The sequence below is a fragment of the Notolepis coatsorum genome (genome assembly GCF_963971535.1).
Source record: "Notolepis coatsorum genome assembly, chromosome: 2".
Taxonomy (NCBI): Eukaryota; Metazoa; Chordata; class Actinopteri; order Aulopiformes; family Paralepididae; genus Notolepis; species Notolepis coatsorum.
In genome coordinates, this window is record NC_140166.1 from 84659650 (window position 1) to 84687246 (window position 27597).

General features: G+C 42.2%; 1 protein-coding gene across 2 annotated transcripts; it reads right to left on the reverse strand.

The window, feature by feature from the left end:
- Window positions 1–6132: 6132 nt before the first annotated feature.
- rerglb (RERG/RAS-like b) lies at window positions 6133–26509 on the reverse strand. Of its 2 annotated transcripts, none has more exons than XM_084309191.1 (5): window positions 26401–26509; window positions 23419–23475; window positions 12623–12696; window positions 11866–12014; window positions 6133–6448 (listed from the first exon to the last, which is right to left on the reverse strand). In XM_084309191.1, the coding sequence occupies exons 1-5, from the start codon at window positions 26450–26452 to the stop codon at window positions 6163–6165; spliced, it is 618 nt and encodes a 205-aa protein (XP_084165317.1). In that variant the 5' UTR covers window positions 26453–26509; the 3' UTR covers window positions 6133–6162. The 2 variants fall into 2 exon arrangements, with proteins under 2 accessions (XP_084165317.1, XP_084165316.1); XM_084309190.1 differs by having other exon boundaries at window positions 11866–12044.
- Window positions 26510–27597: the final 1088 nt, after the last annotated feature.

Here is a 27597-nt window from a genome sequence, read left to right on the forward strand (position 1 = left end):
ATTGATTGTTTTCTCTATACCAGAAATCGTATGGCATGGGGTGCCTACTTCGGTGTCTATGTAGGCCTGCTTGTGTGTGTTTGTTTGTTCAGGGGGGGGGGGGGGGGGGATTTTATCTTATATTTTATATTTATCTTGATATAATGTAGTTTTGCTTCCTGGTGAATGCCACATGCAAGCCCCTTGAGGGTTTTTAGGCAATTCTCCTACACATCCCTTGTGGACTATATTGTATTATATATGTAACTGTTTTTATATGTGTAAATAAACAAACAAACAAACAAACATAAGAGCACAATGGCCACTGTGTGTGAATATGGTCAATAGCGGTACAAACAGTAGGTCAAAATGAACTCATCTCAGCTCTCTAACGATTATGCTCCTCAGTAACTACTGTACCTATCAAAGAAATTGTCTATAGCCAAGAAATGACACATCCCTAAACCAAAACTAATAGGCCTACCTTCTGCAATTAAAATGTAGGCTAGACAGCAATCAGTCTTGCCGGAGCCAAAATATTGCATTTTCCTCATTTGGAACTTAATCATTTATTGACAGCTGGCTTTGATGACAAATGATAAACTTCACAGTCCTAATGATGCATGGAATTACATTACTTGATGAGGCAAGAAATTGCATGTTTAGAATGCAAATATTGAGCCAGTCTGCTTCACCAAGTTATGGGATGAATCCGTAGCCTATATTAGATTGAGTGATATTCATCTGACTGATCTGTGCCATGTAAGTGACTGACAAACGTCTGAGCGAGTTGTCTGCGAGCATCAGAAGTACGATAATAACACAGCAAGCCTGAACCTCTACAACAGCGAATTAATCATTCATGCAATCATCTAAGCTGCCCTGAATTGCGGCTGGCAGGTAGGCCTATACCGTATTTTAAGGTATACCGTCTTGGATTCACTTTGCAAAGGTACTGTATGCATTTTTACAATACCGTCCAACAATAATATAGCCTACATATGTATAAAATTGCACACTGCAGCAGTGTTATTAAAGAATGGAAATGTGTTTCGAAGAGCATTTTAAATAAAGAAGCATTATGGCAATTGTACAAAAGAAATACATCAATACAATGTAATATTGTTGTAATTTATACCAATTACTGTCAAATACTGTCAAAACTAAGAAAAATATGGTGATGATACAGTATTTTGGCCATATTGCCAAGCCCTATTCTGAATGCTAACCTTCCTTCATCGGACATACCTACCTTGCCCATGACAGTAAACTATTAAGTAAAGAATATAGACCTTTAAAGCCTTCCGAAACTACAGTATGGTAGCCTACCTGACAGCTGATGGACACCTCCTCTCAGCAACCAAGTAAAAGTGCCTTGTAAACCATCCACCAAGTGGACCCTCCAAGAATTCCGATTGCCATCATTGGTCATGTCTGGGTAAGTGTCCATAGACACGAGGAATGTTCTTTGCTCAAGGGAAGCGAAATATCCAAGTAGCCACACTTGCTCAGAGCACCCCACATGTTGCAAGGAGATTAGAGCCAACAAATTGAAATGGAATTTTCATTGGTTTAATCGTGGTACTAGCTTAGTTTATCTCTGCCCCAGCTGAGCTGAGCTGAGCCTCAGGAACCTACAGAAGACATTTGTGGGTGTGAGTGTGAGTGTGTGTGTGTCTCTCTGTGTCTGTGGGGGGGGGGGGGCTAACGTACAGTAAACGACCACTGACTTTTAAATAAACTGTCAGATGATGACTGTCTTTTTTGTTCTTTTTTTATATAACAATTATGCAATCTACTTTAAACTTTATCAGAATCACATGGCATGGCATCAAATACGTTTCATGTTAAAACACACAAGTTAATGCACGAAAGTTCTACCCTACAATTTTTATGAATCAATGGATGAGAAATTAGGACACAAATTTAACTCAAGCGCACGGATTGGGATAGTTAAACCTAGTATCAGACATTAACCAAGTGTAACGTTATCAACATTAGTGGGAGAAGGTAACACCGGCATGAGTATGTACAGTACATTAATATTAACATAGCGTTAAAACGTCTTAGTTGCGCACCACAGAAGGAACACACGTTGGCTAGCTAACTTTAACGTCGCCATGGTAACAAGACACAAAGTCGTGCAAGCGACAAGCGAGACATACTTGTACGTTACCGTTATAGTGTGCATTTACCGTGTGTATTGTCTGTCACGACGTCGCCTCTTCTTTATTGTGTGACCCATCGAATGTCCCAGTCTGCCTAAGACAGCTCATATTGGAGCTGCCACCTGTGGACCTAACGTTAGATCAACTTTGTCGCTGCTGGTATATCGATAAAGCGGCTACGGAACCTGCGTAGGGACAATTGCCATGCGACTTTCTCACTTACCACCAGGCAGAGTAGTGTCGTGACGTCACTAGAATTATAGATATCCCCAAGAGAGACGGCCCCAGCCTTTCATGACAATAATTGCCCTCTTTAGATTGGAAACGTCCTTATCCTCAGGTGTATTGAACGTCTATTTTGATCAAACAGCCCAGCAGTATCAAGTTTCAGTAGCCAATCTCACCACAAGAGTTATGGATTTTCCAGATAGTGTTACAGTATCCTTATGTAGGCTATTTATTTAATAAATATATTTTTTAATCAAACACAATTATTGTGGGACATTTGATGTGTATCAGTGTCTGTGTCTGGTCTGAAATGATTATCCATTGGCTCACTTCATAATTATTAGATGTGGTCATTCGTCTCCATCTAGTGGTGATGTGGTTTGCTGTTCTCCTTAGCAAGTTCAACACTGAGCAATCAAGATGGTCCTCCTCCCATACAGGAGTAGGGCCAGGCAAGGAAGTACTAATAGTACTTGTTGTTGTAGTAGTAGTAGTAGTAGTAGTAGTAGTAGTAGTAGTAGTAGTAGTAGTAGTAGCACAGCCCTGGCCTATTCCTATTTTATTTGTATTGTACTATATTCTATTGTGCTATATTTAATTTAGTTTATATCCCATTTAATATTATTCAACCTCTTTATTTTATTTTATTTCATAATTATATTCTATTCTATTGTGCTTAACTTTAAGTTCATATTTCATTTGATCTTACTCCATCGCTTTATTGTATTATCTGTCTTAATGTGTGTCCGCTAATGTCGCACCAAAAACGACCAAAGCAAATTCCTTGTATGTGAAAACTACTTGACAATAAAGATTGATTGATTGATTGATTGAACATTTTATTAACAGATTGCAGAATGGGTACAATACAGTACAGCTCAATACACACAATTGTTAAGGGGATGCAGACCAGAGAAAGACTTTCATCTTGTTTACATCAGGGTCCCCCATTTTCAATTCATCATAACATATATGACATACATGACATACAGATAGACAGTACTGCTACATCTATACATTTATGACATACCAGATTTACAAGTACAGTACTGTTTGTGATACAAAGAGTTTAAAACAGAGAGTATACATTTGACGAAGAAACTGTACATTGAACAGTTTCTGATTCTGAGTAGTAGTGTAGTAGTAGTAGTAGTAGTAGTAGCAGAGACAGTTTAGCATACAGTTCCTTTATTTGAGTAAAAGTAGAAATACCCAGATAAATAATACAGTACAATAGTAAAATAGTAAAGCAATCTACAAGTAAACGAGTGACCACTCAGGTGTCAGGCTCTTCCAAACTTCCATTCATTTTGGGGACCTATATAGTCTAAATATCATACTTCAGAAGTATAAACAAACCACTGTTGTGCAGATTTCAACAAAGCAGGCAATTCTGAGTCAAAGTGTTTGTTTTGGCATTTGGGGGTGTCTTTACAGATGTATTACCTTTGAAAAACAAAAGCAGATCCAGTCAATTTGTTGTAGGTTTGAGTGTGCCGTGTACCTTTGCCTTGCATTGAATGTTGGGAAGTGGTTACTGATGGTTACCTGCTGCCTTGCTGGAGATTCTGAACATTCTGAGACAAGTTGACAGTTGGTCAAACTACACCTGAAATGAGAAATAGTTATTATACTCGTCATTTGAAAATGACAATATTAGCTAAAAAATATAATAATTATTGTTGTATTGTTTGTTTATAATTCACAAGTATTACATTTAGACTTGATCCTCAAAATGAATCCACTTGATCCACTGACCTTAAAGGTTGTGTTCGTGGTACCAGTTGGCTGATTATGTCCTCTTGAAGTTGGCAGCCTTGACATCTTAAGGTACATCATCTTCATCAACTTATGCCATGTTTTGTATGCAAACTATTTTCCTGCAAAGTAACTAGTAACTGATGTTACTTTAGTACAGTACTTAAGTACAAATATGTAATCACTTTCCACCACTGGTAGTAATAGTAGTCGTAGTGGGCAAACACCATAAGCACTTAATTCAAGTTGAATCCAGAGCCAAACTAAAAGCATAATGTGGGATATACAGTATGTTGAACAGATCAAATGAACAGGTCCAGATGCATCATTTACCATTAAAAGCTAATATGAAATGTTTTGTCTGTGAAACCTACAATGAACATTACGAAGCTTGCTGTTTATATATAATTTATATATAATATATATATATATATTGTATACATATATATATATATATATATATATATATATATATATATATATATATATATATATATATATATATATATATATATATATATATATACAAAATCTAATATGCAGTATATGAGGGGCACACATTCCATTGTTTATATGTAACCAATGGGTATTGCTGTTTATGTTCCCTCCACACAAAAAACAATCTTACCGGCTTATTATACAGCACATAATGAAAAACATGGATACAGCCATGGCAGAAATTCTGCCGATTTTGAAGTCATATGCCATAGTGTTGTAGGAGATGCAATTCTCACCTCAATACTAACGTCTCAGAAAGATTAAATGTGCATTGAAATAGCTTCCTCTGCCTGAGATTCAGTAGATTTTAATGAAGGCTTTTAGTAGGCCTAACTATTTTTATTCATGAAATTATTTGAAAATTAAGAGGGACAGCCTATTCCACTGTAGATTATTTAAAACAGACCCAAACTAAAACAAACTAAGCTAGATCTACCTACAAATCTATTTAATAACAAACTGTAATATATAAGGTACAATAAAGTAAAGTATATTTAATTTCTACTCACTGGAAACAGGTTAAAGAAAGATGTTCCACCCAAAAGACAACGCAGACATGGATCATGCTAAACCTGAAAAAACTCAATATTTTCTTTTCTTCTTTTCTTTTTTACAGAAGGTTGTTATTCATGTGGTCTAGTCCAGGGGTTCCCAAACTTTTCAGGCCGGGGCCCAGAAAATAAGGCGTCAGAGAGCCGCGGCCCAATGCACATCGTCTGGCTTTTTTTTTAATTTATTTTTTGCCAGGCGACCGATTTTTTAAGCCAAATATCACTTTAATCCTATTAAGTTAGTTCAAGTTAGTTATTCATTTATATGTGCTATTTATGAGAGGGCTAACTTGTTGCAAAATAATAATGATAATAATAATAGCCTCATTAAAATACTATTGTTGCTTCGGTTGTGTTCAGCGTTTTATGTGCATAATCTGTTATTTAGTTTGAAATGTTCGTTGAAATAAGTAGATTTTTCGTTTTTGTTTATTTATTAAGTTAATATAAAACCATATAGTCACATTTTAGAATACAATAGAATAGAATTTTAGAATACAACTAGAAACACTGTCCTGGCCTGCTTCTAAGTTCAGTGGCCTGACAAAAAAAATTAAAATAAAAAAATAAAAAATAAAAAAACAAAAAATAAAAAAATATATTTTTTTATTTTTTTTTATTTTTTTTAAAATCATCTCGCGGCCCACCCGTGGCTGCTCGCGGCCCACCTTTGGGTCGCGACCCCGACTTTGGGAACCACTGGTCTAGTCTAATCAGAACTCATGAAGACGAATGAATGACCCGGTGGTCGGGCGGAAAACCAGACCAGAGAAATTAGACTAAACTCTGTGACGTCATCACAATGTGAAACTGTAACACATTCATTCTTAATATTCACACTTAAAAAAAATTATTTGAGAGTCCAAACTTTGCTGCCACGGTGGGGTTACTTCCCCTTACAAAATACAAACAAAATTTGAAAGGGGGAGGTTTTTCTTCTCCTCTAAATCCTTTATTTAAGTGAACACAGACCTCCTCCCTCAGACGGACTTCCTCCTTTTGCCGAAGACATTATTAATGAGCTTGGCCATGGACTTGGAGCCACTGTATCGTCTGCGGTCAGCGCCGTGCTTCAAGTGCTCCATCACGTGTCGAATGAGCTTGGTGAAGAGGTTGGAGATCTCCAGGTAGTCCTCGGCCGCGGACACCTCCTGGAAGTGGCAGCGGTTCTCCTGCGCCAGGGAGCGACCCTCCTCCTGGAACACCTGCCGGGCGTGGCACATGTCCTGCTTGTTCCCCACCAGGAAGACCGGGATGTCCACCACCCTGTCAGTCACAACACATTTCTATTTCAATTAATTTATTTAAAAATAGGGACAATGCACATTAATGAACAATTATATGTAAACATGCCACTGCCAGGCAACAGCCAGGCAACATGGATGAGCACAAGGCGGCGAGATACAACGTAAGGAGGACAGTAAAAGAGGCAAAGAGGTGATACAGGGATAAGGTGGAACTGGAACAGGCTGATTCCAGAGGTATGTGGCAGGGCCTCAGAACGATGACAGATTACAAAGGCCCCCCCCCCATGCTGAATAATGATATATCCCTGGCAAACGAACTCAATACCTTCTATGCACGGTTTGAGGCTGTAAATAACAACAACAGCCTACAGGCCACTGCACTACTTAGACTGTACCTAGGTTGTACTTTAGATTTTATATTGTACGGTATATTGTATATATGTATATTGTATATTCCTCTTTACTTACTTTTTTTTTTACTTACTTTCTTACTTACTTTTTTTTACTGTATGAAGCACACTCTCATAGGCTGAACCAAGCATTTCACCGTAAAGTATGTGTATTTTATTGTGATAATTAATAAACAAACTTGAAAACTTGAAACTAAGCTAATTTCCATCTGTAGTCCCTTTGCAGGTTGATGTGAACACAAAACGTGCAAAGAACATGCAATACAAAGACAATGAACAATAAAGAAAATAAACAATGTACATAATCATGCAGTACAAAGACCACATGCTGGACAAAGTAAACAACAAAAACATAAACAAATGTACATAACCTTATTACAACAAAACTCTGACATGACAATACACAGGACTAATTGACACACAAACAATTAACACTGTATGGTGACTGCTCATAAAAACCTATGTGTATGTTATGTATGAATGTCCACCACCCTGTCACAACAAAGCATAATATAGGGTGATCAAATTATGGAATGCTTTTCCCCCACCTGGCAAAAAACTGTTCCTCTATAAAACTGTTACAGGAGGTGCTTAAATAAACATTTAACTGCTGCTTTGTTACTTCCCCCCATGTATTGTCTACAATAATGTATGCACGCACACATGTGCACACACACACACACACACACACACACACGCATGCACACACACACACACACACACACACACACACACACACACACACACACACACACACACACACACATACATATGATAAATATGTTGTTATTAGTTTGCCATCACTTTTATGGTCAAATTATTGACCATACGGTCAAATCCATTGACCCGGTTTCATTTGAAAAGCAAAAAAGTTACTTCAGAATGATTCCCTGTCATATTGCACGTACACCGGTATGCATTGATTGATTGAAAATTGTATTAACAGATTGCAGAATGGGTACAATACAGTACGGCTCAATACACAATTGTTAAGGGGATGCAGACCAGAGAAAGACTTTCGTCTTGTTTACATCAGGGTCCCCCATTTTCAATTCATCATAACATTTATGACATACACGACATACAGATATAATAATAATAATGGCTTGGATTTATATAGTGCTCTTCATGACACCCAGAGCGCTTCACAGAGTCCATTATTCGTTCATACACAGTCATACCGGTGGTGGTAAGCTACAATTGCAGCCAGAGCTGCCCTGAGGCAGACTCACGGAAGCATGGCGAATAATCATCGCCTACGGCCCCTCCGACCACCACCAACATTCATTCACATGCATACACATTCATACGAGGCAAGTAGGTTAAGTGTCTTGCCCAAGGATATACAGTACTGTTACATCCAGACATTTATGACATACAAGATATACAAATATACAGTACTGTTTATTTACAGACAGAGTTTCTAAAAGAGAATATATACATTGGAGGGGGAAGAAACTGTACATTGGAGGGGGTTGGGTGGGGGGGTTGGACATTTACCGGGGCCAGTTTTGAATTACAGCCTCCCGTAGTTTGAAGGTGGGTATGCCTAAATGTTTGTGGCATAATTGCAAAATGTATTTAGTCCCTTGTTTGAGCCAAATCTGGGTTGAACATGATTTGTGGAACTCCCTCTGGTGTTGTGGTCGTGGTATTCACTGACCTTTGGAAAGTATTTCGACATGTACATGGGAATCTTAGTGGTGTAGTGTATCTTGTAGACCAGGCCCATTGCAAGTTGCTGTACTCTGTCGTCTACTCTAAGCCATCCTAGCAGGGCTGTTTCTATGCATAGGGCCTAGGGCGCCAATGGCTGGAGAGGGCGCCAAAAAAAAATATATATATATATATATATATATCTCTTATTTTGGAGATTGAGGTCATACTGTGACACTGAAATGAAAAAATATTTCGTCAACTAAAATATTTTGTCAATTAAAATATTTCATCAACTAAAATGATCATTTCCAGAATAATAAACACGTACAGGCAGCTCTGTGTAGGAGTGTGTTTCCGGCTGTGTGACGTACAGGCAGCTCTGTGTAGGAGTGTGTTTCAGGCTGTGTGACGTACAGGCAGCTCTGTGTAGGAGTGTGTCTCAGGCTGTGTGACGTACAGGCAGCTCTGTGTAGGAGTGTGTTTCAGGCTGTGTGACGTACAGGCAGCTCTGTGTAGGAGTGTGTTTCAGGCTGTGTGACGTACAGGCAGCTCTGTGTAGGAGTGTGTTTCCGGCTGTGTGACGTACAGGCAGCTCTGTGTAGGACACAGTGGGTGTGTGGCCTAGGGCACCAAAATGGTCAGAAACGGCCCTGCATCCTATTCCTAGGTTGTCAAAATGGGCAGGGGTGAGGTGAGGTGGGTTTTAGGAGTAAGCGGTCAAGCAGTAATCTGACCAGTTTGTTTTGTGATGTTTGTACACAGTAAATTTCGCAGAGTACATTTTACTCAAACTGAGTACATTTTACTCATTTTGAGTCAAATTTACTCTGCGAAATGTACTGTGTAATCTTGTTTTTAGTGCCTTTGAGGTGCTTTGGTACCATGAGGTGCAAGCATAGTTGTAGTACCCTTGAATGAGTGCTCCTGTTAGAGTCTTCAGGGTATTCTTGTTTACCAGAGAGGAGATCCGGTACAAGAATCTAGTTCGTTGGTTGACTTTTTTTATTACATTGGTTGCCATTTTGTCACAGGAAAGATTTGCCTCTAGGATGGAACCTAGGTATGTAATTTCATCTTTCCTTGTGACAATATTGTCACCCACTGTAACTGAGAAGCCGTCGGTCTTGCTGAGTTTGTTATTTGATCCAAAGCGAATGGACTCTGTTTTACCCAGGTGTAATGATAGTTTGTTATCAGCGAGCCAGGTGCAGATTCTGCCGAGTTCAGAGCTGAGGGCTTTTTCAACCTGCAACTTGTCCCTGTCAGAGACCAGCAGGACTGAGTCGTCCGCGAATAGGAACAAGTTGCAGTCACAAGCTGATGACATGTCATTTGCATAAATTAGGAACAGTAACGGTCCTAGTATGCTCTTCCTGTGGAACACCACAGCTCACTGGAAGGGGGGGGGGGGGGGGGGGGGGATAGTGTCCCGTTTACCTCCACCATCTGTTTTCTCCCCTCCAGGTAGGATTGCATCCAGCTCACTGATGAACTATCAAACCCAATTGCTTTTAGCTTTACAATCAGAATGGAGAGTATGTACAGATACCGAGATGTCACACCAGGTTACCTGTTACCTGTTTATTGCACAATGTTGTTTTTTTATTGGATTCTATTATATGTTGTAACACTGTATTGCACATCGTTGCGGGCAAGACCACCCGCATTTCATTGTATACTTGTATGCCGTGACAATTAAAACTCTTGACTTGACTTGACTTGAGAGATTGACAGTGTCGAAAGCCTTTTGAAGATCCAGCATGACCATGCCGCAGTATTTGCCCACATCCACCTCTTGTCTGATGTGGTCGATCAAATAGAGAAGGCATGTGTCAGTGGAGTGGGACGAGCACAGTGAAAGTAAAAGGCCACCCACATATCACTTTGAAAACCATGCGTGATACAATTAGTATCCTGATCTCCAGCTGTCCGCGCTCGTACCGCAATAAAGCCCTCGTTGTGTAAGAAACGTCCACTATTCCCCAGCTCTCTAAATATTTGATCCAATTTTAATTAACATCAATGAGAAAACGGGATATAATAACCCATTCTGGGATTAATTCAATTAAGCATAAGAACCCATTTGCCCACATAATGAACTCAGCTCCTGAAGTTTAAAATCCGAGAAGTTCTTTTCATTGAGAAAAGTCAACATTTCCATCACAGCTGTGTTTTGCATTCATATTTCTGATACGGTTTAGTTTTCCCTGTTACCTTTTACCCCCTCATACTGGGGCATATCTGCCACTTCCCCACCCCGATGGGCCCTAATGTTCACCTCAGCAATGGGACCAGGGCTTGACATTAACACCTGACCACCGGCCAAATGCTGGTAGAATTCGGCTGTGGCCGGTAACTCTGTCATTCTATCGGCTGTGGCCGGTGACTTTCTTTCTATGAAAAAAAAACATTGTAGTCTAAAAAAGGCATCAGCAATAATTAAGTCAATCCAAGTGATACTACATAATACTACAACTCCCACAACAATTCAGAAAAGTGCATTACCGGCCAGATCCTGGTAGTGGTGCTGTCTCGAGAATGGAGTACTCCTTGTTTTCAGACCAGATGTAAAAGATTTTCATTCAGGCCTACTTTTTCTGTTAGCGTGAAGCTATGCCTTCATCAGATCGCATGGAATACCTTTTGCGACGCCGAATTCAGTATGCAGTAAAGGAATATAGCATCAGCCAATGGACATATCGATCTACCTGATGGCGATCAATAACTGGGAAATCCTTTTTGGGATCCAACCGGCCACAGGTAAGAACGATTTCATGCTGATCAGGCCTTGTTAGCATAGCCAACCAGCCGATGAATGAATGAAAACTTTATTTAACAGATTGCAGAATGGGTACAATGCAGTACGGCTCAATACACACAATTGTTAAGGGTATGCAGACCAGAGAAAGACGTTTGTCTTGTTTACATCAGGGTCCCCCATTTTCAATTTATAGTGACATTTATGACATACACAGTGACATCATGACATCATGACACATCAGTGTATGATGCTACAATAACGAATGCCGTTATTGGTAATCAATAATCAGAAACAACGTCCGTCCCCCGTCCCCCCTTTCATGCATTCATGGTGGAACATGATACCGATCATATGCATTTTGATTTTAAACCTATTCATCATCACGCTATAAAATGGGAACGTATTGATGAAAAAACTATTTAGTGTGGTGATTTTTGGCTGGTGAAAATGCTGAGTGGCTAGTGACTTTGGAAAACCACTAGCCACAGTGGCTAGTGAGCCAAAAAGTTAATGTCAAGCCCTGAATGGGACTCATTAGTTCATCAAAGTCAGCCCCTCTGCTCGGCCCCATCCTCGGGTTAGCGGACCGTAGCCACTCACACTCACCCTTTACAGCACCGCTCACGGGCCTCTTTGATCTGGCGGAGGATGTTTTGGGCGCTGAGGAAGGACATTCGGTCGCTGATGCTGTACACCACTACAAATCCATCCGCCCACTCGGTCGGCTCCTCCAGGATGCACCTTCTGCTCCCGCTCTGACACAGCAAAGGTAGGTTCGATGGGCACTGGGGTCAAACACAACACACATCCTCACATAATCTAACTTGCGACCAACTGTGAGTCAAAAGTCATTAGTGTATAGAATAGTTATTCATTCGGCGGCCATAACGCAATGGTGACAGACAACTTGATGAGGCAGCGAAAATGGCTTTCTTTTCCCCCCTATTGATACGTTGACACACTTGCTACAGGTGCGTCATACAACTCAAAATAATAATAGAATAATCATCATCATTAACTATAATAACCATACTAATCATAAACAAACAAAGAACCCAAACAAAGAAAGGGTACCTGTAAGTAAGCACACATCACAAGCAAGTTTATTGATAAGAAATCATCTGAGCCTTGGGGTTTTGTAATAAAAACACAAGGTACCATAAGCACTACTACACATGTTCTTCTATCATAACCTCCACTTTATCTGCACCATTCAAAGGCTGAGTGCATTCTGAGTTATAGATCATAAATACCTTCAAACCAAAACATACATTTTCAAGACACTGCCATCTGTGATAATACTACCTTTGACACCGTGAGCAACGAATGTAACTCATTACCCAAAAATAAAACAATACAGTACCTGTGAACATGGATCAAACACTTGTAAGTTTAGCTGTCTTCCATCGATGGTTAGCCTTTTATGGTATAAAGAATCTGAAAGAAAACACGTTCAAAGAGAGCTTAATGTGATAAGGAACATATGGTAAATATGAACGCAAATACAGCATGTAGACAATAACAATGCAATGGTGTTTCACTATCAAACCTTGGTGGAGCTAGTATATTAAAGCTATTAAACAGTGCTTGTAAAAAAATATATATATTAATATAATAATTAAGGGGGAACGGGGGACGTTGTCACACCCGGGTAGGTTGTCACATTCATAATATTTTACCACCAGAGGGTCCTGTCTCCCATATTTTGGTATTTAAATGTCCAGAATTGGGGTCAGAGTTCACCTACATTGTCATCTTTGGAGTGAAACAGAATGAATGAATGAAAACTTTATTTAACAGATTGCAGAATGGGTACAATACAGTACGGCTCAATACACACAATTGTTAAGGGGATGCAGACCAGAGAAAGACGTTTGTCTTGTTTACATCAGGGTCCCCCATTTTCAATTCATATTGACATTTATGACATACTCAACATACATGACATTTATGGCATAGGGACATACAGGTATTTAGTACTGATACATTTGTGACATATACGGTATTCAAATATACAGTACTGTTACCCATAGATCCTGACAGAGTATATACATATGATGGGGAGGGGACTGTACATTAGGAGGGGGTGGGTGGGTGGGAGAGAAATATACATACGGTGGTGAGGAGACTGTACATTTGGAGGGGGTGGGTGGGTGGGAGAGAAATATACATACGGCAGGGAGAGAATATATACATACGGTGGGGAGGAGACTGTCTATTAGGAGGGGGTGGGGTGGGGGGTTTGGACATTTACGGTGGCCAGTTTCGAATTGCAGCCTCCCGTAGGTGCTCTTTAAGAGCGGTTTTGAATGTGGGTAGGGATTCACATTCCTTTACAGCTTTGGGTAGGGCATTCCATATTGATGTGGCATAATTGCAAAACGTGTTTAATCCCTTGTTTGAGCCGAATCTGGGTTTAACATGATTTGTTGAGCTTCCTCTGGTGTTGTGGTCGTGGTATTCACTGACCTTTGGGAAGTATTTTGACATGTACATGGGTACCTTGGTCGTGTAGTGTATCTTGTAGACCAGGCCCATTGCAAGTTGCTGTACTCTGTCGTCTACTCTAAGCCATCCTAGGTTGTCAAAGTGGGCAGGGGTGAGGTGGGTTCAAGTAGTCTGACTGACCAGTTTGTTTTGTGATGTTTGTAATCTTTTTTTTAGCGCCTTTGAGGTGCTTTGGTACCATGAGGTGCAAGCATAGTCGTAGTACCCTTGAATGAGTGCTCCTGCCAGAGTCTTCAGGGTATTCTTGTTTACCAGAGAGGAGATCCGGTACAAGAATCGAATTCGTTGGTTGACTTTTTTTATTACATTGGATGCCATTTTGTCACAGGAAAGATTTGCCTCTAGGATGGAACCCAGGTAGGTAATTTCATCTTTCCTTGTGACAATATTGTCACCCACTGTAACTGAGAAGCCGTCGGTCTTGCTGAGTTTGTTATTTGAACCGAAGAGAATGGACTCTGTTTTGCCCATGTGTAATGATAGTTTGTTATCAGCGAGCCATATGCAGATTTTGCCTAGTTCCGAGCTGAGGGTTTTTTCAACCTGCAGCTTGTTCTTGTCAGAGACCAGCAGGGCTGAGTCGTCCGCAAACAGGAACAAGTTGCAGTCACAAGCTGACGACATGTAATTTGCATAAATTAGGAACAGTAGCGGTCCTAGTATGCTTCCTTGTGGAACACCACAGCTCACTGTGAGGGGGGGGGACAGAGTACCGTTTACCTCCACCATCTGTTCTCTCCCCTCCAGGTAGGATTGCATCCAGCTCACTGATAAACTATCAAAACCAATTGCTTTTAGCTTGTCAATCAGAATGGAGTGATTGACAGTGTCGAAGGCCTTTTGTAGGTCCAGCATGACCATGCCGCAGCTGAACTTGAGGTGAGAGGACTGTGTTTTTCATGTTCATTTGTAAATATTCCGCTCCTCAATATTTTTCTTCTAGGGTTTTACACAATTGGTTTATAATGAAACAATTATTACCCTTAAAAAGTGTGAAGGGATAGCTATAGTTTAGATTGTTGTTAGCTAGCTAACTAGTTGTTAGATGGTGTTATGTACTAGAGGCCTGATCACTCCTGTGTCACCAGGGCATGCAGGTGAGGGCTGCCAATTAGCCAATTAGTGCTGATTGGTTACCTGCTGGGAGCTTTAAAGGCAGACCTAGGAACACACATGCAGGGTCTGTGCTTGGAGAAAGAGCTGTCAGGTTCTTCAGTCCTTGTCCGTTGGGTTTGCACCAGTACCTTAGTTTACATTTACCTTAATAGTTCCTTGAGTTAGTGGCACTTTGAGTTAGAGCACGGGGTTTTGGTGTCGGTTTTGCACATAGGTTGCGTCCCTTGAGCCAGGGTCGTAACAGTTGGGCGCTCGTCCGGGATCTTTTACCCCTAGAAAATTTGTTCGGTGGTGTTTTTTTGTGTTACACGGGGTGTCATGATATTATGGTTTGGGTGGTGTTCGTTACATATAGTGTAACGTGGGGGTTCGAGCCATTTCGTCAAACAGGTGAGTATGCCGTATTTGTTTGTAATTTGATGTGACTACTTATGCTGTTAAAATATATAGTTTAGTGGGCACCACATGTAGATAGGGACATTATTTTCTGGTTGTTGGTTAGCGTCCTGTGCACCACGTACTCCTGGGGCGGTCAATGAAATGATTGGTATATGATGTTTGACTGGTAGCAGGTGTAGTTGAAGAAAGTTAGGTCTACAGGGCATTAGGTTAAGGGTAGGTAGATTAGGGCGGCCAGAAAACACAGGTAGTGTGGTAGGGCTTGACTTAGTGTTTCTTAGGGTAGACATGTGGTGGGCCGGTTTTTTCTGCAGTTTAGACGTAGAAGCATATGTAGTCATATCAGGTTAGAAGGCGCACCTGTTTGGAATTGTTTGTTGGATTTATTTTGTTTGTTTGAGTGTTTGGTGAGCATACCTGGTAGCACCTAACACCCTGCGTGTATGACACGTCTATTTAGGGTGGGTGGTTTTTTTTATTTATTTATTAATTTTTTTGTGCAGCCTAGAAAGGTGCGCTCCGTAGAGCTCACATTTCCACTGCGTTCCCTTCTGGTTGTTATTATTGGCATTTAGCATTATTCATGGTTCTTCAGTGGTTCTTCGTGGTTCTTCAGTGGTTCGTTGGGGGGGTCTTCGTGGTTCGTTAGTGGTTCTTCGTGTCTGTGAGGTAGGGTGTGTAGCTTGGGGTGGCTGGTTCAGTGACAATGGCTTCCATCAGGGACTTTGTTGATCGCCCGTCTCATGATTTGTTAGACAAGTTTTCCAAAGAACAACTGCTAGAACTTGCTGTACACTACAGGGTAGAGCTTTCTGCAGGGGAGAAACGTTTGAAGCCGTCTGCCTTGAGTGCGTTAAGGGTGTTACTCGTTAGGGAGCAGGTGCTTGAGGAGAGGGTGGAGGAGCCTCCTTCGTCTGGCGTGTCTCTGCTATTATCTGGTGTAGAGGGTGACTGGAGGATAAGGGAGTTGGAGTTTAAGGAGAGGCAGCTACACCAAGAGCGTGAGGAGAGGAGAGAGGAGCGTGAGCTTAAGGAGCGTGAGCTTAAGGGGAGAGAGAGGAGAGAGGAGCGTGAGCATGAGTGTGAGCTTAAGGAGCATGAGTTTAAGGAGAGACAAATGTTGCTGGAGCTCGAGCGTGCGCAGAAGGAGCTTGAGTATAAGCATGCTGCCTTACAGGCGGGTGCTCTGCATCCAGAGTCACGTTCCGGGTTTGATGTAGGCAGGAATATTAGTATGGTGCCACCTTTTTTTGAGAAAGACGTGGAAAGATATTTTCCCCTTTTTGAACGGGTGGCAACCACATTGAAGTGGCCTGATACCGCCTGGACACTGCTGCTGCAATGTGTTTTGGTTGGTAGGGCACAAGAAGCCTACACTGCTCTGTCCCTTGAACAAAGCGCTGATTATGAGCTGGTTAAAGCTTCCATTTTGAGGGCTTATGAGTTGGTCCCAGAGGCCTATCGTCAGCGTTTTAGAGGTTATCGCAGGTCGGAGGGGCAGTCTTATGTTGAATTTGGAAGGGAGAAGGAGAACCTGTTTGACAGGTGGTGCACTTCTCAGAAGGCAGAGTCAAGAGAGCAGCTTAGGCAGTTGATTCTCCTAGAGGAATTTAAAAGATGTGTTCCTGATACCGTTTCCACACATCTAAATGAGCGTAAGGTATCGAAGATAGGCGACGCCGCTGTCTTCGCTGATGAGTTTGTGTTGACACACAAGTCCGTGTTTTTGGAGGACTACCGTGTTGAGTCCGGGGATAGGCGTCCTGTTCAGGGGGGGGGGGGGGGGGGGGGCGTTTCCCAAAACCTGTGTCTGCTGGTCAGTTAACTTCACCTCCTAGGCGGGGTGGTTCTGCTGGTGCATTCCCAGAAGGGATTATCTGTTTCTACTGTAAAGAACCTGGTCAAATTTCAGAACCGTGGCTCTGGTAGAAACCATATGCAGAACGCTATGCCAACGTTAGATGGGGATGGGGGAAGTATCAAACGTGTGGACAAAGAGCTTGAGGGTTCCTCAAGGTTTATGATGAATGGATTTGTTTCCCTGACTAATGCACTAGAGTCCAAACAGGCTATAACAATTTGGAGAGATACCGGTGCTTTTCAGTCCCTCATTCTGGAGGGGGTTTTGCCGTTTTCAGAAAACTCTTCTTTGCATTCCGGTGTCGTTGTTCGGGGCTTTGGGGGTGGATTTGTGGATGCACCTTTGCATGAGGTCACGCTCAATTCTCCCTTAGTATCAGGCAATGTTGTTGTGGGGGTATGTTCTCACATTCCCATAAAGGGGGTGTCCTTCATTCTAGGGAATGATTTGGCTGGTGACAAAGTGCTGGCTACTCCGGTTGTAACTCCCATTTCTGTGGTTTCTGAGGTCTGTAATGAGCTGGCACAGAAACATCCAGGAGTGTTGCCTGTGTGTGCTGTGGCACGAGAAATGTCAAAGGACAAAAGTGATGTTGTTGATACGTCGACTTGGGACATTACACTTAGTGACACACTCTTTGTTGAATTAAAATGTGTACCTGTTGAGAATTTTGGAAAGCACACTGTGGATGTAGCTCTGCATAATGATTCTCTTGATTGTGGCTTTGTGTTAGGCCCGGTGGTGAAACCAGAGTTGACATGCGTGCCGGAGAAGCATGTGACAGGAGATGATATGGCAGCGCAGTGTCTCAAGGTCTTCCCAGCCTGTACGGTGGCTGAGGCCACAAACGAATTGGAGGATGAGTGTGGGAAGGATGCTATGAGAGGTGCTGTTGTTTCATGTGACACCGTTCTAGTTGGAGAGGCTACTAAGCCTGACTTAGGCTGCCAGCCTTCCCACAGTAGCTCTATTCTCCACTTGCACAATCTGAATGTAGCCATTTCCGGCTGACTTCCGGTTGCCAATAGCACTTCCTGTCCCATCCAAATACATTGGTTTTAGCTACTTTTCTCCCCTTATTTAAACAACTTTGTCGTCACAGAGAGGCAATGAAACGTTTGTATTATTATAGTATAGAATGTATTTAATAAGCAAACGTTTGTCAGCAGGGTTTTTGGGCTGTATTTCATGTAAAAACGTTTACTGTTAGTTTCCTTGCTCAGCCAGCATTAGCTAACCGAAGCTAGTGGTTAAACAGGCCGGATTAGCTTTGAGCTAACTATCTTTCCCGACCCATGTATTCATTCCATTCTAAACATAACGTTAGTTTACAAAACATGACCCATCTATATAACGTTGAGGAACAAATTATATAGACGGGTAATGTTTTGAACAACTAACGTTACGTTTAGAATGGAATGCATCGGCAAAGATCCGTTAGCTCAAAGCTATTCCGGCCAGTTTATCAACTTCCTGTCATTTAGAAATATGATTTTATAGTGAAAATCATTACCAAAACGTCCGGAAAAACCTAACGGGAGCATTATAGACGGTCATACAAATGTACAAATGCTATAAGGTGGCAAGAAATGCACTATAAACAATACTTTATGCATCGGCAAAGATCCTTAGCTCAAAGCTATTAAGGCTAATGCTGGCTAACAAGAGGCTAGCGCAAGAAACGACGCCGCAAAGTATTGTTTATAGTGCATTTCTTGCCACCTTATAGCATTTGTACATTTGTATGACCGTCTATAATGCTCCCGTTAGGTTTTTCCGGACGTTTTGGTAATGATTTTCACTATAAAATCATATTTCTAAATGACAGGAAGTTGATAAACTGGCCGGAATAGCTTTGAGCTAACTATCTTTCCCGACCCATGTATTCATTCCATTCTAAACGTAACGTTAGTTGTTCAAAACATTACCCGTCTATATAATTTGTTCCTCAACGTTATATAGACAGGTCATGTTTTGTAAACTAACGTTATGTTTAGAATGGAATGAATACATGGGTCGGGAAAGATAGTTAGCTCAAAGCTATTCCGGCCAGTTTATCAACTTCCTGTCATTTAGAAATATGATTTTATAGTGAAAATCATTACCAAAACGTCCGGAAAAACCTAACGGGAGCATTATAGACGGTCATACAAATGTACAAATGCTATAAGGTGGCAAGAAATGCACTATAAACAATACTTTGCGGCGTCGTTTCTTGCGCTAGCCTCTTGTTAGCCAGCATTAGCCTTAATAGCTTTGAGCTAAGGATCTTTGCCGATGCATAAAGTATTGTTTATAGTGCATTTCTTGCCACCTTATAGCATTTGTACATTTGTATGACCGTCTATAATGCTCCCGTTAGGTTTTTCCGGACGTTTTGGTAATGATTTTCACTATAAAATCATATTTCTAAATGACAGGAAGTTGATAAACTGGCCGGAATAGCTTTGAGCTAACGGATCTTTGCCGATGCATTCCATTCTAAACGTAACGTTAGTTGTTCAAAACATTACCCGTCTATATAATTTGTTCCTCAACGTTATATAGACAGGTCATGTTTTGTAAACTAACGTTATGTTTAGAATGGAATGAATACATGGGTCGGGAAAGATAGTTAGCTCAAAGCTAATCCGGCCTGTTTAACCACTAGCTTCGGTTAGCTAATGCTGGCTGAGCAAGGAAACTAACAGTAAACGTTTTTACATGAAATACAGCCCAAAAACCCTGCTGACAAACGTTTGCTTATTAAATACATTCTATACTATAATAATACAAACGTTTCATTGCCTCTCTGTGACGACAAAGTTGTTTAAATAAGGGGAGAAAAGTAGCTAAAACCAATGTATTTGGATGGGACAGGAAGTGCTATTGGCAACCGGAAGTCAGCCGGAAATGGCTACATTCAGATTGTGCAAGTGGAGAATTTGTCCCTAATGTTTCACCTGTGGGCAGGGATGGTCCCAATATGTCAGTTGATGATTCTGACATTGATCCACATGTCCACACTGATTCTCTGCCATGCACTAGGTGTGATGGTCAACCTAGTTACCTGTGTCCTGTGGAGCAGGAGCCGCCTTCGCGACCTGGTCTGTTGAGTGGCAGCCATTTTGATTTTGATCAGGACAATGTTATTTTGGGTGACGCCATTTTATATGGTGTTCCAGACGTTATTGTGACTGTCGTACTGCCATGTTCCCGGTACACTGGGGCTGTACCTGAGGCGGTACATCCTACTCTGGATGTTCACGGTTTGCAGTATCTTAATATTTTCTTCCTTTGATGTTCTGAACCAGTTTAATACATAGTCAGAAAGACCAACTATGTTCTGAAGCCTGATTGAAATTCCTCCATGATGTTGTTTTCTTTAAGAAAGGAAGTTTATTTGGAAGTATCTTGCTAATGAATGGAAGGTTGGATATTTGCCTATAGTTAATAATAATAATAATACATCTATTTTATATAGCGCTTTTCCAGGTGCTCAAAGACGCTTCACATGGGCAGGAGAGACAAACTATGGCAAAAAAAAAAAAAAACAGAACAAAACAGAACAAAAATAATACACGACAAAATAAAATAAAACCGACAGAATTAGAGGTCAAAAGCAAGATTGAAAAGGTGGGTTTTGAGGGCTGATTTAAAAGATGTCAGGGTGTTTGCATCATGGATATGGCTGGGGAGGGCATTCCAGAGGGAGGGGGCAGCAGCAGCAAAGGCCCTGTCGCCCCAGGTCCGGAGCTTGGTCGTGGGAGGTGTTAGGAGGTTGGCATCTGCAGACCTAAGGCGACGGGTGGGCGTGTGACGGTGGAGGAGGTCGGACAGGTAGGGAGGGGCAAGGTTGTTGAGGGCTTTAAATGTGATGAGTAGTATTTTAAAATGTATCCTGTATTTGATTGGAAGCCAGTGGAGGTCGTGGAGGACAGGGGTGATGTGATCAGAGCGACGGGTGGAGGTGAGCATGCGGGCAGCAGAGTTTTGGACATATTGGAGTTTATTGAGAATAGTGTTTGGTGAGCCGTAGAGGATGCTGTTGCAGTAATCTAGTCTTGATGATATGAATGCATGAACCAGTGTTTCAGCAGCGGAGAGTGATAGGGAGGGGCGAAGACGAGCAATGTTCCGGAGGTGATAGAAGGCAGATTTGGTTATGTGGTTCACATGGGGGAGGAAAGAAAGGGTGGAGTCCAGGATGATGCCAAGGTTACGGACGTGAGTGGAGGGGGTGACAATGGTACCATCAATATTTAGGGTGAAATCCTGGGTGTGGCTGGTGAGGGATTTTGGACCGATAATGATGATTTCTGATTTATTGCAGTTTAATTTGAGAAAGTTATTTTGCATCCATGTTTTGATGTCTGTGAGGCAGGTGCTGAGGGTGGAGAGAGTGGCTGGAGTGATAGTCTTGGTGGAGAGGTAGAGCTGAGTGTCGTCTGCATAACAGTGAAAACGCAGGCCATGTTGGCGGAGAATCAGACCAAGTGGAAGGATGTAGAGGATGAAGAGCAGGGGACCAAGTACTGAGCCTTGGGGGACACCATGAGTGATGGGGGCAGTGGGGGATTTGCAGTTGTTGATAGAGATGAATTGGTGCCTGTGTGAGAGATATGATTGGAGCAAGGTGAGGGGGATTCCGGAGATGCCAACGGAGGACTGGAGACGAGTGATGAGGATGGGGTGACTGATGGTGTCAAAAGCAGCGCTGAGGTCTAGGAGAATGAGGATGGAGAGGGAACCAGAGTCGGCAGAGAGGAGTATGTCGTTGGTGACCTTTAGAAGAGCAGTTTCAGTGCTATGTTTGGTGCGGAATCCGGATTGAAATGTATCATAAAGGTTATTGTTGTCGAGGTAGGATTTTAATTGGGAGGCAATGGCTCGCTCAATTATTTTTGAGAGGAAGGGGAGGTTGGAAATGGGGCGGAAATTATCAAGGGTTTCAGGGTTGAGACCGGGTTTTTTTAGTAGGGGGGTGACAGAAGCAATTTTGAGGGCGGGGGGAAATAGGCCAGTGGTCAGAGAGGTGTTTACAATGGAGGTGATTAGGGGAGAAAGGGCAGGGAGACAAGCCTTGACTAGGATGGAGGGGATAGGGTCCAGGATGCAGGTAGAAGTTTTCATTGTAGAGAGAATGGAGGATATGTCCGATGCAATGATTTCAGTGAAGGATGTAAAAGGTGGGTTGGGCGGTGGAGAGGGGGTTGAATCCGGAGGGGAGATAGTGTTGGCGGAGGCAATTGTTAGTTGGGTGTGGATTTTGTCAATTTTTGTTTGGAGATATGACAGATAGGAGACACATTTACTGACAGTGAAGGAACAGGAGATTGTGTCAGAGGGTTTAAGAAGTGTGTTGATGGTGGAAAACAGAGTCCTGGGGTTGTTGCTGCCAGACTGTATGATAGTTGATCAGCACATTACTGTCTATTTTGGGTTTCTTTAGTAGGGGTTTCATGACGGCTGTTTTGAATGCATCTGGGAAGATGCCCGTCAGAAGCTATGTGTTTATAATTTCTAGGACATGATTTGAGAGGAGCGGGTCTCAGCGACCCCCCAGGAGCTTGAGGAGGAGCGGGTCTCAGCGCCCCCCCCCCCAGGAGCCTGAGGAGGAGCGGGTCTAACCCCCCGCGGCACGTTCATTCACTTAAGATAATTAGCCAGGAGTGGAACGGTCTGAAATTGTAAACCCTTCCATAAGCCGGGACGTTATCCAGCCGGCTAGATAAGCAATGACTAATGGCAAGACGTGCAACGTGAATGATTTCATACGGCAATCTGTGAGACACTTCTGTCATAAGACAACAGTCCAAAAGTGAATACTCCTTGAATTCTCCAGGAGGTCATGTTATTAAGTCACTGCATTCCTCTAGAGTATCTAGAAGCGATTTCAACCTCGGACCCAAATGAGGAAGTCTCTTGTTCTAGGACCCAGGCTCATTAAAACACATACGCTTGTTATGTGGGGAACCAGTGAAAACAGACCCACAATCCCCTTCGGGTTGGAATTCATGCTTTAAGAAACCAGGCTCTGGAGTATTTACTGTATACTCTAGGCCCAGATGAAGCGATCCCAGTGTTGGCATATTGCTGTGTGCTGTACAGCAACTAAGTGCATGTCAGAGTCTCATACGTCTGTGAATTAATGAAAGTTTGTAGCTCCCCGCGTTGATATCTTTGGTGTGCAGCCAGTAGCAACAGTGTCGCTGTGAATAAAGCAAGCGGTTTATGTCCCGAGGACAATATTCAGCTTGTGATGTGCTGCCCTAGTTTAAATAATGTGTACTCACTGGCGTTGGAGGCGTACTCTCCGATAAAGCGCTTTGTCAGGAATCTCACCAGAACAGCTAGAGAGAGAGAGAGAGAGAGAGAGAGAGAGAGAGAGAGAGAGAGAGAGAGAGAGAGAGAGAGAGAGAGAGAATGTACATTGAATGTACATGCAGGCAGATGATATTTTCACAACATGATTGCACTACAAACCTGGAGCTTGGACAATTGCCCTGGTATTGGAATCCTGCTTGCTTGTGTTTCTACATCTGCCTTCAGGTGTGTGTGTGTGTGTGTGTGTGTGTGTGTGTGTGTGTGTGTGTGTGTGTGTGTGTGTGTGTGTGTGTGTGTGCGTGCGTGCGTGCGTGCGTGCGTGCGTGCGTGCGTGCGTGCGTGCGCGCATGCGTGCGTGCGTGCGTGCGTGTGTGTGTGTCAGCCCATGTCACTCCACTTCTCAGGGACCTGCACTGGCTCCCCATTGCCGCACGAATCCGCTTCAAGGCCCGCGACCTGGCATATCGCGTGGTGAAGGGAACCGCTCCCGCCTACCTCTGGTCAATGGTCTCTAACTACACACCCTCAAGACCCCTACGCTCTGCATCTTCTGGCCGTCTCAGTCCTACTCCTATCCGAGCTCCGGGAGGGTCATCAAAGAGAAGCCGACTATTCTCGGTCCTTGCCCCACAATGGTGGAACAAACTTCCCACCACAGTTAGGACAGCCGAAACCCGTCAAATCTTTTGCCGTCGACTAAAGACGCACTTCTTCAATCATTATCTGAAATAAAAAATTTACAAAAAATCTAACCCTAACTAACCTTACTGTCATGCACTTGTCCATGTCCTAATATACTAACCTACACTTTTATGAACATTGTTACTCAGCTAATAGAGTTGTATCCTTCCTGCTGACTTGTTGTACAAAACTTGTAAGTCACTTTGGATAAAAGTGTCAGCTAAATGACAAAATGTAAATGTATGTCTGTCTGTCTGTCTGTCTGTCTGTCTGTCTGTCTGTCTGTCTGTCTGTCTGTCTGTCTGTCTGTCTGTCTGTCTGTCTGTCTGTCTGTCTGTCTGTCTGTCTGTGTGTGTGTGTGTGTGTGTGTGTGTGTGTGTGTGTGTGTGTGTGTGTGTGTGTGTGTGTGTGTGTGTGTGTGTGTGTGTGTGTGTGTGTGTGTGTGTGTGTGTGTGTGTGTGTGTGTGTGTGTGTGTGTGTGTGTGTGTGTGTGTGTACTGCTCGCTGGACGACTGGTGCTTATTTTGCCCCTCGCGTGAGTTCTTTGCCGTCCCTTGCGTTTTCCCTGATTGCACTTGGCGAGAGCTGAACCAGCAGCCGCTGGGTGATGTTATCCCCTCCTACGTGTTGCCCCTTAACCTTCTACCCGCCCCACATGTGGAAAAGTGTGGTCCTCTGCCCCCCCGTCCGGCTCCCGAGGGACGCGGGTTGAAAACCTGCCAGTTTGCTTCAGGGACCACATTTGCTTAACAATTCCGTGCTCCACAGGGAAAATAATACCCCCGTAAATTAACCTTGTTGTAAATTAACCGTGTTATAACGATCAATCTTCATTTCCTTTGTACATGTATCAATTCTAACCAAATGTAAGTGTAATGGGGGGGGGGGGGGGGGGACAACAGTGGTATTCCAACAATTCTGCTCTGCAAACTGTGTGCGACTGGATTTAACTCAGTTGATCATCTCAGGGGTTACAGTTCAACAGGGGTGTACAAAGTACCCAGAAATTATACTTAAGTGAAAGTATGGGTACCGTCTCAAAATCATACTCAAGTAAAAGTCAGAGTATCTGGCTAAAAACACACTTGAGTAAAAGTAAAAAAAAGTTTCTACTTTTAAATGTACTTAAGTACTAAAAAGTTAAAACTTTTTTTCTGATTGTCTATTCTTCTGATTGCAGGTGTTTAATCAAAGATCCCCACTTTCTAGTCTTGCACAAGGACCAATCAGCATGGGTATGGGCGGGTTAATTTTCCATTGATGGGGATTTGATTGGCTGTTTAACCCTTCTGCCTTGTTAGGTAACTGACAGAGTTGGCACATCAGTGCATGAAAAGATTGCATCACGTTCAAGGTCATAAAAAACTTAATTTGTAATATTTCGTTCCAATTCTTTTTTTATGAATACCACTATGTATGAACCTAACTCAACATATCTATCAAAGATTCCAAAGATTTCTGAATTGTAACCCCTTATATTCCCATTTGTGTTAGGGTTAGGGTTAGGGATAGGGTTAGGGTTAGGGTTACCCTAACCCTAACCCCTAATGGCATGAAATAAACCACTGGGGTCGTTTTGTCCTCTAATATTGGTAACTTTCTTTTAGAGGTTTTCAAAATATAATCCTCTCAAATTCTGTAAATATATGGAAAATAAGCAAATGGACCCAATTTCATGACATAATCATCAACACAGCCACAGTTGTACACACACACACACACAGAAAAAAAAGGCTAAATACAGGAAATAGTTGCTAAGGAGGCAAAAGGGTTAAATAAAGTTTGGCCGCAGGATTAATAACATTAACGTTAGTTCAGCCAGAGAGACAAATATATTAATTAAAATAGTTGGACCTGCGAGATTTGTACTTTGTAGGTCTGCTTAAAGTATATATTTTTTCTCTGAATGTAATTGAGTAAAAGTATACAAACCTAATAATACTTGAGTAAAGTACAAATCCCCAAAAACAGTACATAAGTATTATAACGAAGTACAATTACTTCTACTTAAGTACTTAGTACTTCACACCCCTGCAGTTCAATGTTCGGTTGCATGGTGGCAACGCCTGATTACAAGATAGAGAATGAAGGGTCGTCACCCTATGAGACAGCGTGCATTATGGGACAAACAACATCATCATCCATAGCTAGAATATATACAATATGTCATACTTCATCATCTCGTGTGTGAAATAAATGTCACAGTTCACAGTAGAGGACGTTTTATTTCCCAAGCGACAGAGAAAACAGCCATCATTCATTTTGCTCACCTGATTTTCCAGCTCCCTCGCTGCCCAGCAGAGCCAACTTGATGTCATTCATAGCTGCAGAGTGGAAAGCTGGACGTGTGCCGTCAAACAGACACTACCTGAAACGAGGATCTCTCTCTCTCTCTCTCTCTCTCTCTCTCCTCTTCTCTCTCTCTCTCTCTCTCTCTCTCTCTCTCTCTCTCTCTCTCTCTCTCTCTCTCTCTTTCTCTCTCTCTCTGTGTCTCTCTCTTCTCTCTCTCCTTGTATACTGTAACTCTCCCCCTGACTACATGAACGGCACAGTCGAACTGTTTGTCAGAGCTGCTCCAACACCACTACATATGTGCCGGTGAAAAAAAGGAAAACATGCACATCCCCTCCCTCTCTGCAGATCTCCAAGGTGGACCACAAAGAGGTCAAGCGACACAGTACAGAGTAGATTCCTTGAATGTATTGATGGCATATAAAGCAAAACTACAATCCTGAACTTTGGGTACATGTATATATATATATGGCAAGAGTTTCACACACAAATGGAAGCTTTTGGAACTTTCTTACCTGGTCATTAGTCAAAATGCAACAAATACAATAAGATAAGATAAGATGAGATGATCCTTTATTAATCCCCTTGGGGAATTCAGGTGTCAATACAGATACTACCAATGTAAACGACCCTTTCACAGCCTCGAAAGTACCGTAAAACATGTGGCGTTTCAAAAGACACTACACTGCAATCACGGATCGTGCCTTTAATTAAATCAGTGTTTTTCTAAGATGGTGCTTTGTCTGGTAGTCTGTGTTGAATTCCGTGTTTTTGACTATATACATTTTGGCTGTATTATAGAAGAAAGAAATTGACAGGCAGATGAAAAATAAGCTTTTATTTTATTTATCTTACAAATGGCAAGAGTGAGTAGTGGAGTGAGGAGGAGACGAGAAGGAGAGAGAGAGAGAGAGAGAGAGAGAGAGAGAGAGAGAGAGAGAGAGAGAGAGAGAGAGAGAGAGAGAGAGAGGGGGGAGGAGGGAGAGAGGGGGGGGGGGGGAGAGAGAGGGGAGGGGAGAGAGATGGAGAGTTGATTGATTGATTGAATTGATTGATTGAAAAGTTTATTAACTGATTGCAGACTGGGTACAGTCAGTACAGCTCAATACCTACAATTGTTAAGGGGATGCAGACCAGAGAAAGACTTTCGACTTGTTTACATCAGGGTCCCCCTT

Coding starts and splice junctions, on each gene's coding strand:
- rerglb (XM_084309190.1), bottom strand. CDS start 26,452: ATGAATGACATCAAGTTGGCTCTGCTGGGCAGCGAGGGAGCTGGAAAA. Junction 23,476..26,400: donor CGAGGGAGCTGGAAAATCAG/GTGAGCAAAATG, acceptor CTCTCTCTCTAG/CTGTTCTGGTGAGATTCCTG. Junction 12,045..12,622: donor TGTTTGATCCATGTTCACAG/GTACTGTATTGT, acceptor GTTTGACCCCAG/TGCCCATCGAACCTACCTTT.